This window comes from Pongo abelii, chromosome 6 (genome assembly GCF_028885655.2).
Source record: "Pongo abelii isolate AG06213 chromosome 6, NHGRI_mPonAbe1-v2.0_pri, whole genome shotgun sequence".
In the NCBI taxonomy this organism is placed as follows: domain Eukaryota; kingdom Metazoa; phylum Chordata; class Mammalia; order Primates; family Hominidae; genus Pongo; species Pongo abelii.
Genome location: NC_071991.2, coordinates 99,574,637 through 99,587,512, shown reverse-complemented (window position 1 = coordinate 99,587,512; position 12,876 = coordinate 99,574,637). Strand labels below are relative to the sequence as shown.

At 39.4% G+C, this 12,876-nt stretch overlaps 2 protein-coding genes and 1 non-coding gene across 29 annotated transcripts in view; 1 reads left to right on the top strand and 2 right to left on the bottom strand.

Annotated features, from left to right (window-relative positions):
- The window catches only part of FAM185A (family with sequence similarity 185 member A), a 191,567-nt gene that overhangs the window by 82,600 nt on the left and 96,091 nt on the right, over positions 1-12,876 (bottom strand). The window lies entirely within an intron of this gene.
- Positions 1-12,876, top strand: part of FBXL13 (F-box and leucine rich repeat protein 13) — a 277,460-nt gene that overhangs the window by 245,629 nt on the left and 18,955 nt on the right. For 18 of the 22 annotated variants that reach the window (XM_054559623.2, XM_054559618.2, XM_054559619.2 and 15 more), the window contains one exon: positions 10,485-10,619. The exons of the other annotated variants lie outside the window; for them this stretch is intronic. In XM_054559623.2, the coding sequence (XP_054415598.1) occupies positions 10,485-10,619 (135 nt within the window). The remainder of the gene's footprint in view (positions 1-10,484; positions 10,620-12,876) is intronic. 22 annotated transcript variants of the gene reach the window in all.
- Positions 8,481-8,582, bottom strand: LOC112134437 (U6 spliceosomal RNA). The gene has a single exon (XR_002915869.1). It is a non-coding gene; the product is annotated as a U6 spliceosomal RNA (small nuclear RNA).

Sequence of the window (12,876 nt, the reverse complement as noted above, 5' to 3'; positions counted from 1 at the left end):
GAGCCACCATACCCAGCCTTTCTTTAAAAGCTGTGGCAGGTATTTTTGTGTTTTTGTTTTTGTTTTTGAGATGGAGTTTCGCTCTTTTTGCCTAGTCTGGAGTAGCGTGATGTTGGCTCACTGCAACCTCTGCCTCCTGGGTTCAAGTGATTCTCCTGCTTCAGCTTCCCAAGTAACTGGGATTACAGGCATGCGCCACCATGCCCAGGTAATTTTGTATTTTTAGTAGAGACGTGGTTTCAGCATGTTGGTCAGGCTGGTCTTGAACTCCTGACCTCAGGTGATCCACCCGTCTCAGCCTCCCAAAATGCTGGGATTATAGGCGTGAGCCACCTTGCCCGGCCTACCACTTGAAATAACATACTCCTTCTCTCCCTTAATCTTCATAACCTTTTATGATACATTCTCTTAGATTATAAACTTTTGATTTTTAAAATTTGCCCTTTGGTAACATTTATCTTGATTTACAAATAGAAAAGGAGGTAGAGGAGGAGGGATTTGGAATAAGGGACTGGGAAGGGCGGCAGCCATGTGGCACAATCATAAGCTACTTCATAGTTGGGAGAACAACAGAGCAAGAGTCATTGCTGTTCATTTGACTTTTGGTCTGACCCAGGAATGCTCAGTAAGTTGGGTGGCTCCAGGCATACTCTAAGTGGAAACTGAGGGTTCAGAGTTCTGAGTCTTGTACTCTGGACTATCTGTGCTACGGAACTGAAACCCCTAGAATTTGTATGGAACATCTACAAGGATACTCAGGTCAGAAAGGCCCAGGAGTACCTACCTCATTCAGCAACAGTCCAGTCAAAATCTTCCTCCCCGCCAATGGCCTATGACCAGCCTGTTCCAGACATTCCTGTCTGGAGTGTAAGAAGGGTTGAGTTCATGTGCTCTAACAGCAAGAACTGGATTATTCTCCAGTGACTCTCTTCTGATCTTAAATACTTACTTTGAATCACTAAACTTTCTAACTAGTTATAAATGTTGTTTGTGCAAGATTCTCATCAATCATTCTCATCAGTTGATAGACTCCACCCCCTGGTGCTCAACCAAAGCTGATTTTGGTAGCCTTTGACACATACTGACTTGTAATGCCAAAGATGGATTAGATGTGTTGGCTCCATGTAGCAACAATTTTTTTTAAAGAACTCAACATTGATTTCTATTTGTTTTCCAAGATTAAGTCATTCAGTAATTATCAAAGCATGAGATTTCAATAACTCCACCTCTTCTCTAGGGTTACAAGTTGTGTTTATGGTTCGCAACAGAAGCAACGGAGGACTCCTTTCCAAAATGACTTTAATCATTGGCCTTTGTTGCAGCAGAAGCTCTGAAATCTCTTGTATGGGGAGGTGGAACATCCAGACATTTGGATCTTTTGTCTCTTGACCATATTGCTTGGCAAAGTCTCTCTTCTCATCCAATACTCCAGGTTATGATTAGGAAATAATTGACTAAACTGTCTATGATGGAGATTCCAGAGGGTCTCTGGTTTAGAAGTGTTTTACAGGGTATTGGGAGAGGAAACTAAGGAATTCCTCTGGTAGAATGAAGGGGAGTGGGGATATCTGGTACCTTGTGGAGAAAGCAACCCCCTACAAAACCTGGAATAATTAAGAGTTTTACTATGGAAATCTGTGCTGCTTGGCTATCCATGCCAAGGATAGTTTCCTAAACTTTATAATAGAACAACATACCCCTGGAGACCCAAGACACCTGGAATCAACTGGGAGTCACAGATGAACTCTTGCCAAGATACCTAGGCATTATTCTTTCTTCAAAGCCTGTGAACAAAATAAATAAACAGTATTCTCTGTGGCTCCTGACACTAGTGTGTTTCTAATTGTGGGGGCAGTTCAAAAGAATTAGAAATTTGCTAGACTTCAAAGGATGTGGGATTTGACAGTTTGTCAGTTTCCCATTGTCTGTAAGGTTCCGAGGGATACTGGAGTCATGGGTACTATGTTTTCTTGGCTGAAAAACAGCTGAAGCTGAGAACACCCCACACCAGTCCTGGCTTCTTGCCCACTCCCATTGGGGAAGAACCACTCTCAGACAACTAAAGCACTGCTGAACTTGCTAAATTAATGTGCACATCTGTTCTTTTCATGTTGAGCATCCACAGAACAGAACTAAAAGAGAATGTGTTAAAAGGAAGATAATCCGTAGGAGCCCTCTCCCACTCTTTAAGCTGCCCCTGGAACATTAGTTTATCCTTTGTAAGATGACACTTGCCAAAAGTTAAAAAAAAAAAAAAAAAAACTGTCAGATTGTCTGAAGGCAAAAATAAAAAAACAGGGAAAATAAACATCAGAATGTTTGCTTCTTTTGTTTTTAAACCTATGTTTAGGTTTTTGATATGTTTTTGATCCCTCTTCTATGTGACACAACTAGGCTTTGCTCACTGTGCCTTGCCTGACACAAACCAAGGGCCTGTGGCATGTCTCACAGGAGCTATGATTTCTCCATGTTATAATTTGTAATAACCCTCCCTATCAATTCCAGTTAAATTTTGTTCGTTATAGTTCCTCATCCTAAAGCCATACATCATAGATAGGATCATTCCAGGATCTGTCTGGTTCACAGACAAAAGCCAGGGTCCATGTCTTCCAAGTGCTTTTGGAATACACATTTTCTTTTCATCTTCTAATAGGCCTATGAGATAGGTAGACAGTTATTTTCTTTCTCCTCTTATATATGAAGAAACTTGAGGTTACATGACTTGTTCCTGGTCACATAGATAAAATTTCAGATTCCAGGCCCTTTTTTTCCACTAGACTGGTAGCCTCCCTTGATTAGATCACCTCTTATTCTATTATGTCTGCAAATGGGAGGTGAAAGCAGTACTGATAATAGTTCATGAACTCATTATTTCTTAGAGATCCTTAAATGGAAGAGGTCATAGGATGGTGTGACTGTCCTTACAGTAAACATTATGAGTTGTCATTTTCTTGGGAAAGACTAAGAACAAAAAGTGAGGTGGCTGGCTGTGCAAATAGACACCCATCAACTCTTTCAGGCTGATTATTTTAGCTTAAGGAATTCCCCCGCCTTTCTTGCCCCACAGAGGACCCTGGACTAGTGCCAGGTAATTGGACCACTAGGCACCCCTTTTTGAAATAAACTTAGAGAAATGTAAAAAGTGTGGGTTATGCCACAGGCAACAAGAAAAATATCTGATTGCCCTTTGGGTAATTCAATCCTGGTTCATTTTTATTTTGGAGAGAAAATCTAAAACCTGAAGCTGTTCTAAAATTTTTCTCAACAAATTCTAGTTACCAAGTACAATTCAAAGATATTTTGTTTTGGCCTTTTCCTGGTCATCTTTCCTTTTGGTTTTCCCAATATACATTCTCTTTCACTGCTTACCCTTTCTGTTCTTTAATTTCTTCCAATTTGCCTTCTTTTTATGCATCTGTCACATTTTATATGTTGAAAATAATTCCTTTATTTTTACAAAATGCTCAGGATCTGTGCAGCCAGTAAGCCATCAAGATTTACTGGCAACCAAAGGTGTGCTGTTGGGTAGGCGTCTCCAGAGAAAGCATGTACTCCAGCAAATGAACAACACAATTTTTTTGGTGTGACGAGAAAATATTAAAAGTTTTAGAAATGTCAGATTTATTTATCTCATACATTCTATTTTATATGTTTAAATATATAATATATATTTGAATAGTTTTATGCCTATATAATTTACAAAGTACATTAATATACATTTACTGAAAGTGTATGCTCAAAATATTTTTACTATGCTAGGCACAGTGGCTCACACGTGTAATCCTAGCACTTTGGGAGGCTGAGGCGGGCGGATCCCTGAGGGCAGGAGTTCAAGACCAGCCTGCCAACATGGTGAAACCCCGCCTCTACTTAAAAATACACAAATTAGCTGGGCGTGGTGGCAGACACCTGTAATCCCAGCTAGAGGCTGAGGCACAAGAATCTCTTGAATCCGGGAGGTGGAGGTTGCAATGAGCCGCGATCATGCCACTGTGAAAGGGGCCAGCCCCTCCACACCTGTGGGTATTTCTCGTCATGTGGGACAAGAGACTGAGAAAAGAAATAAAACACAGAGACAAAGTATAGAGAAAGAACAGTGGGCCCAGGGGACCAGCGCTCAGCATATGGAGGACCTGCACCGGCACTGGTCTCTGAGTTCCCTCATTATTTATTGATCACCATTTTCACTATCTCAGCAAGAGGAATGCAGTAGGAGAGCAGGGTGATAGTGGGGAGAAGGTCAGCAAGAAAATGTGAGCAAAGGAATCTGTATCACAATTAAGTTCAAGGGTAGGTACTATGCCTGGATGTGCACATAAGCCAGATTTTTGCTTCTCTCCACCCAAACATCTCAGTGGAGTAAAGAATAACAAAGCAGCATTGCTGCCAACATGTCTCGTCTCCCGCCATAGGGCGGTTTTTCTCCTATCTCAGAATTGAACAAATATACAATCAGGTTTTATACCAAGACATGCTGTTCCTAGGGACAGGCAGGAGACAGAGGCCTTCCTCTTATCTCAACTGCAAGAAGCCTTCCTCTTTTACTGATCCTCCTCAGCACAGACCCTTCACGGGTGTCGGGCTGGGGGACAGTCAGGTCTTTGCCATCCCACGAGGCCATATTTCAGACTATCACATGGGGAGAAACCTTGGACAATACCCAGCTTTCCGGGGCAGAGGTCCCTATGGCTTTCCACAGTGCATTGTGCCCCTGGTTTATCAAGACTGCAGAATGGCGATGACTTTTACCCAGCATACTGCCTCTAAACATTTTGTTAACAAGGCACATCCTGCACAACCCTAGATCCCTTAAACCTTGATTCCATACAACACATGTTTCTGTGAGCTCAAGTTTGCGGCTAAAGTTACAGATTAATAGCATCTCAGAGCAAAGCAATTGTTCAGGGTACAGGTCAAAATGAAGTTTCTTATGTCTTCCCTTTCTACATAGACACAGTAACAGTCTGATCTCTCTTTGCCCTACACCACTGCACTCCAGCCTGGGTGACAGAGTGACACTCTGTCTCAAAAAAATATATATTTTTTTTACTATGGTGTTCATGATTTAAAGAGTTTGGCAATCAGAGCCACAGAGAAGCAGTGCATACAAATAATAATACTAGCTACTATCTACTGACTGCTAACTATGTGCAAGGTACTGTTCAACTGCTTTATTCATATTAACTTATTTAATCTCCCCAACAACTCTATGAAGTAGGTGCTACTCCTCATATTAAGCTACTCCTGTGTTATTCCCACGCCACTGATGAGAATATTGAGGGGTAAGAGAGGTTGAGTAACTTATCCAGAGACACAAAACATCTCATGGAAGGATTTGAACTCAAGCCAGTGGGCCCTCAGACTGTGCTCTTAACCAACCCTGTATGTTGCCTCTGGCAGTTACTGAACCGAGTGAGAAGGACTGGGCTTAGTATTCTGAGGGCCACATATGGAAGCTCATTCTCCTCACTCCTGTGCTGAGAAGCATTCTTCATTCATTTTGGATACTCTCTCATCTTGAACTAATTCTGTATGCCAGATGTTGGCAAAGATAAATTAGACATGAATTCTACCCTCAAGAAGCTACAGTCAATGCAGAAGATAAGACACTTATATGAATAACTATAATACAAGCAGAAAGTGAGAAAGTTGCCTGGGCATAGTGGCTCATGCCTATAATCCCAACGTTTTGGGAAGCCAAGGAGGAAGGATCACTTGATGCCAGGAGTTCGAGATCAACCTGGGCAACATAGCGAGACCCTGTCTCTATAAAAATTAAAAAATGAGCCAGGCATGGTAGCATGCACATATGTGGAAGGCTGGGGTAGAAGGATCATTCAAGCCCAGGAATTTGAGGCTACAGTGAGCTATGATCATGCTGCTATGCTCCAGCCTGGGCAACAGAGCAGGACCCTGTCAAAAAAGAAAGAAAAGCTTATAAGAATTTGAAAGCGCATCTCTTCCACAGAGAATTGGGGAAGCCTGTAGAATAAACCACACTTGAGCTGGTTTGAAGCCAAAATTTATCCCTCAAATCACCATCTAATTTTGTAACAAATTTCATCATGAAAGTGTCTTTGGAAATATTTGTTTTGGTCCTTGGCCTTATCCCCCTTTCCCTTTCAGAGTTCTCTCCATGTTTTAAAACAGTGAGCTCCTCTGAGGCTGGGCCTTCACTAAGCCTTGCTCAGCCTGGTTTCCCTGGCAGGGAGGGTGGGAATGCAAGAGTGGCATCTCCAGGAGGGGCAGCTTCAGGCTCTGCAGAGTTTAGTTGTGGTGCCAGGCCATGACCAGTCCCACTTGCTCTGATGCCCAGTGGGAACAAGGCCATTGTTGGTGGAGTGTAGCTCTGCATCTCATGGGATATGCGATGGAGATATTTTGGGCCTCAAATATGAGGCCCAAGAAACTGAAGTTTTTGTATTTAGTGGATATCTTAAAATTGTGGAAGTTGCATTTTAGCCTTTGGGGCAGGCAAAAATGTCTTCATTATAGAAAATGGTTCTTGACAGCACATTTTTTCCAGAATTACCAACAAGGAAAAACTCCCCAACTTTGCAGTAGAATTAATTGGGACCTAATGAGGCAAATAGTCAAGAGATGGTGTTATGAGTATGCAACATGAAGTGAGCTTTTCTAAGGCTAGAAGCTGCCACCTGTCAAAATGGTTTAAATCAGGATTTTGGCAGAAGCACATTATTGTGACAGTCAATAAATATGAGTGAAATTCGGTCTCCTCTACGTACCCTATTTAGGAATGTAGTCATTAAGCCCCTACACCGTGACTCAGCTCAGAAGACACAAGAAGGAATGATCTAACTCGCTAAGAGATATGGAAGTTTTCTTCTAGATTGTTAACCCACAGCAAAATTGGCTGATACATGGGAGAGGAGCCAAACTTGATAAAGTTTGCATTTTATCTCTGTCTTTGCTGTAAAAAATTTTGACTTGGAAGAAATTTAGTGTTGCATTTTCCAAGAAAAGAAAATCAGCAGTATTGATAGAAGTATGATTCTGCAGCACTGGAGCCAGAAGTGTATATTGTAATCTTATCTGTAGGGGGGGAAATGGAATTTCATGAGTGATTATGTTGAAACATGCTTGCAGATTTAAGTACTTAATATGACTTATATGTGTTTAAAGGAAAACACGAATTCTAAGAGAGGAAAAGTTCTGACTTTAGGTCGCCAGTCTGCCACTGATTTAGCATAAAGCCTTAGACCAATTTTTGTGCCTCAGATTTTCCATGGATGAGAATGGTACCATGAATGTATCATAGACCTTGTAATCATTTTTAAGTTAGTTTTAAATTTAAAACCTCTGAGAACATTTGTCTTTAAAGAATATTAGAGCTTTTAAAAAGGCATAAGGCAGAATTGATTCGAGCAGTCTAAGACATTGGCAAATGCTACTGAAGAGGGTTTTCAGACACGAAGAGCCTTGAATCTCCCTTTAAAGCTTGTTTCATCTTTCAATAAATTATTCTTATAGTTTAAATATTCTTTCTTGCTTTAATTTTTCTCTGGTTCGTCTAACTGTCCATTCTCTCTAACAATGTTAATGTCTCTAACAAGGGAAAAACAATGTCACCTTACTCCTTGCAACATAAAAATTCTTGTATTATTAAAAGAGACTTCTTAATTTTCTTGAAGACATAAAGGATCAGTGAACCAACTAGTATTTACTGAGCACTTACTGTGTTCTAATATGATGTTTGGGAAAGGGATATGAAAGCTAGCAGATTTCCAGGCAGTACAAGGGGCTTATTGCATTCTTATTGAATCTCCAAACTGAGATTCAAGGCCACTGATTCCAATAATTCAAAGGTAGCTTCCTTTCTGTACCTCCTTGGGTGTGCCCCACTATGCTTGATTATCTCCAGTGACAGGTCCCAAGCTATCTCCTGACAAGCTGCCCCTTCTAATTTTTACCGTCATGTAGTTGCCAGACAAGACAGATTTTCATGCAATACAGGAATGAGTCAAATACCCTAAGTGCTGAATCAGTTGAAAAAGACAAGTTCTGCATGAGATCAAAGAATGAATCACTGTTGGCTGTTGTGGTCAGGAAAAGATGATGACTTAGGGTTAAATAACCAATATCTTTCAGTTTTTCTCAAAGCACAATACATTTGTGCATCTTTGTTATTATTGGTGTCATGTGCAAATCCTGATAGTAGTTAACATTTATTCTTTTTAATGGCTTACAATTTTTAACTGACAAATAAAAATTGTATATATTTATGAAGTACAACATGCTGTTTTGATACACACACACACACACACACACACACACACACACACACACATTGTGGAATGGTTAAATCAAGCTAATTAACATTCATCACCTTACATACTTATGATACTTTTTATGGTGAGAACATTTAAAATCCATTAGCAAATTTCAAGTATACAATACATTGTTACTAACTGTAGTCATCATATACAATAGATCTCTTGAACTTTCTCCTCCTAACTGAAAAAAAAATTGAATGTTTCACAAATCTGTGTCATCCTTGTTCAGGGGACAGGCTAATCTCTGCATTTTTCCAATTTTAGTATCTGTGCTGCTGAAGTAAGCACTTGTTAACTTTTATGGGGTGCTTACTATGTGCCAAGCACTAGCCAGTGTGCATACTGCCTCTCAACTAACACAGTATATAAAATCTTAGAGATAGCTAGAGAATCTATTTTGTGCTAAGAGCCACATCACATATATATATATATATATATATATATATATATATATATATAATTTCATATAATCTACACAACCACTCTTTGATATGGGTATTATTATCACCATTTACCCAAGGAGACACGGGCTCTCAGAGGTGCACTAACCCACAGTAGCAGAGCCAGGCTTCTCACCCCACTCTGTGTGATGCCACAGTCCTAGTTTTAACTGTTAGGCTACACTGCCTCTCCTGGAAATCTTCCCTACTCTGTTAACTTGCTAAAGAAAATAGCTGGCTAACTAGTTCCAAACTTCCTTAGGGCTAAAACAAGAGTAAATTGGCATAAGCAGTGGGAGAGAGGCCCACTGGCGGTTTTACCTCTAAAGTCATTCTGATGCCCATGCACTGACCCTTCTCTCATTCCTGAGAGGAAAATAATATGTAGTCCAGTGGACATCCATTTTTATATATAAATAAGAAGTATCTTTAGTAACCCATTAGGGTTACTAAAATCTAGTACTTACAACTAAAATTAATGGTGAACTATCATTTACTGAGGTCTCTAACTTTGTATTCTAAGAGGAGCTGCTTCATAATGAGGCAGAATTCTTAGAGTGATTGAGCACATGTAGATAATTATAATAATTCTCACATTTTGGGGGAGGAAATTTCCTCCTTTTCTTTTTCTCTTCTCTTCTCTTGTCTTTTCTTCTCTTTCTTTCTTTTTTCTTTCTTTCATCATGGTTTCCAATTTCTACTCCTATTGCTTTTTAAATATATTTTTACAATTACAGTTAAGTTTACTGTTGTGGATTGTTTTGTTCTTGTATAACTGCTGAGTTGTAAACTTTTAAGTGTTATTTCCTCATGGATTCTTATCACTGAGTTATTTTCTAACTGAAAAGTAGGAATGAAAATTAAGAAGTATTGATATAAAGGGAATGATTTCCAGGCCTTTTTCTAGTCCTAGATATTTCAGGTGAACATTTCAGCATTTCAAAACAATGCTAGAGAGTAGATATTATTTTCCCTAAGTTAAAAAAGAGGAGCTGGGCACAGTGGCTCATGCCTATCATCCCAGCACCTTGGGAGGCCGAGGAGGGTGGATCACTTGAGGTCAGGAGTTCAAGACCAGCCTGGGCAGCCTAGAGAAACCCCATATCTACTAAAAAAAAAAAAAAAAAAAAATTAGCCGGGTGTGGTGGTGCACGCCTATAATCCCAGTAGGCACAAGAGGCACAAGATCACTTGAACCTGGCAGACAGAGGTTGCAGTGAGCTGAGATTGCACCATTGCACTCCAGCCTGGGCAACAGAGCAAGACTCTCAAAAAAAAAAAAAAAAGGAAACTGAGGCTCAGAAAGATAGTAACTTGCTAAGATTTCAGAAATAATAAATTGTAGAAACAAAAGTAAAACTCGGGTCTGTCTGATTCCAAAGAATCTGTTCTTTCCATTACATTCCACTGTCAATCTTGAAGTGTCTGCCATATAATCTTACCCTCAGATTTCTTTTCTTCTACTCATTACTGACCATATGAGTCAAATTTCATTAGACCTAACTTCAAGAAAACCAAATTTTGTTAGCAGGTATTTGAATATCACTAAGCTGTTAAGCTGCTTTGTGAATATCTTTTGCTATAAACAGATATTGGATGTAACATGGGTTTTTAAAATTATTTTTTTTGGGCATCAAGATCTAACATCTGTATTTCAGGGACTGAAATGTACATTTAATAAGCTTCTATAAGTAAGACAGTTCTAGATGACTAAAGAAAAGAAAAAATTTGACCTTGGAATTTTTTGCAGGCATTCTGCAAAAGCTCAGTGATCTTGGAACATTTGGATGTCTCTTATTGCTCCCAGCTGTCAGATATGATTATCAAAGCACTGGCCATTTACTGCATTAACCTCACATCTCTCAGCATTGCTGGCTGTCCAAAGGTATGTGCAGGAATCAGGGCTCAAACACATCCAATTTAAGCACTGCCAAGGGACAAGGCAGGACAGCGATCAGGGCTGGACTCAGAATGTGTTTTCTTTGCCATGGTTGAGGTATTCATTGGATTTTTTTCTTGTATCCTCAAATTGGAAATAGCTTATGATTCCACTGGTGTCAAAGTAGAATTTTCCAAAAGTTAAAAACATAATTCTCATACAAATATAAACATGTGTCAAAGATTTCTTTAATTCACTAATGAGAGAACCAACAAAATGACAAAGCCAGTGCGTAGAGCACTTGAATGAACTTAGTATTTGTAGGAACTGATGAAAGAATGTTGCATTAAGAGTGTTAGGTTAGATCTAAAAGTGTTTTACAAGTTATTAAATCCATAACCTTGGGGTTACAGTTTCTACCAGATACAAATAATTTGCATCTTTCCTGGACAAAAATATAACAACATATAACTTCATTGAGCTAGGGCCTTAGTGGACAGTAAATAGTATGTCAAACAAAGGCATGATTTCCTATAGAATTCTCCAGGTAGGCCTGTTAAACAGTGTTCCAGTTTGACACTCCAAGGACATACCATCATCTTTTGTGTTATTTTCAAGCGTTTTATAATTTTTCTGGGACCTCTGTATATAAATGAAGTAAGTACTCATTATGCAAAATTTGGACTACATATAAAAGCTTAAGGGAGAAAGTAAATCACCACCTGGACATAACCATTGCTGGTATTTTATTCTTCTAGATTTTTTTCTATGCACAAAGAGATTAGAAATAGTTACAGAAAGTTTGTGTTTTGCCTTGTTTTTTAAAATAATAGAATCATACTTTCCAAAATACATTGTAACCTACTTTTTAATATACTATGGACTTTTCTCCATGTAAAGAACTAGAGATCTCAGGTTCTGGATTAATAATAGTAGACTGAATATACACATATAATTTTGTTCCTCTTGAAACCCTACCAAAACTAGAGATGAAGAGTGAGGGCCCATATGGATAAGGAAAACAGGAGAGGAGATAAGAGCAACAAAAATTTGGAAGCTTGAAAATAGATGGACTAATTTAGCAGACCAGAGACTCCTTTGAATCCTAAGCCAACAGTACAGAAAGCTGGGAAAAAAAAAATCTGATTTACACCACAATCTTCAAGCTTGGGAGCACTGTGTACCTTTGGAACTGGGTTAAGAGTGGGGATGAAAATGAGGGAGACTGAGTTAGAGATTCTTAAGAAGTAGATAGATCTCTAGATTCCAGCCCCTACTCCATAAATCTGGGCAACTGTCTCTCCCCACCCCAAACAGAAGCCTGGAGATTTATTTCCTAAATTCTGGTTCTTCATCCCTGACACTATTGATATTTTGGGCAAGAAAATTCTCTGTAGTGGGGTGTGTGTGTGTGTGTGTGTCCCGTGCACTGTAGATGTTTAACAGCATGCCTGCCCTCTACTCACTATATGTCAGTAGCACATTAGATCCCATCGCTCCAGACCTTACCACATGTTCTCTGGTGGAGGTGAGGGCCAAAATTGTTCTTGAATTACCCACTACTCTAGAGATACTGAAACAGAGGGTTGCTAGGCTAACTAAGTGACTCAATGCTGAGTGCAGAGATATTCAAGCACTTTTTCCAACTGAGCATCAAGAACTTGGCTGCCAGATCTTTTTCTCCAGGTGGGAGATTGGTAGCCTTTTCTCTGGGAACCCTGAGTAGCCCAAGATGAAAGACCTAAAATGACTGACAGGGGTGGTTCCCAACAAATAACCCACCTAGATCATCCTTCATTGAAGCTTACAGTAGAGATGCATGTACTCACACCTTCCGATTAGTTTTTAGTCCTCCACTCTTAATCATGAACAAAAGGATTACCAGACATAAGAGGAAAGTCTCTAAAGTGGAAGATATTGATCAACACAAATTAACAGCAAAAACGTGGAGTTAGCAAAATATGAAGAAGGAAGAAAATTAAGAAATTTTTTTGAAAATCCTCAGAAATTACAAGGTTATTAACAATCGTGTTCTCTTCTATTGTGCACACTGAAGGCTTTTGTTTACTGCAGCATCACACCAACTCTCAAGATGCCCTATGCTTTATTTAATCTAGAAGTTCAGCTTCTATGTTGTATGGTTTGTATGGTTAGCTAATTGTGCTGCAATAAAAAGGAGGAGGCAGCAGGGAAAAAGATGTGGTAAACCATGACAAAACTAAGCCAAAAAGTTCACGGCAAAATTATTTTTGTTTAATAATAT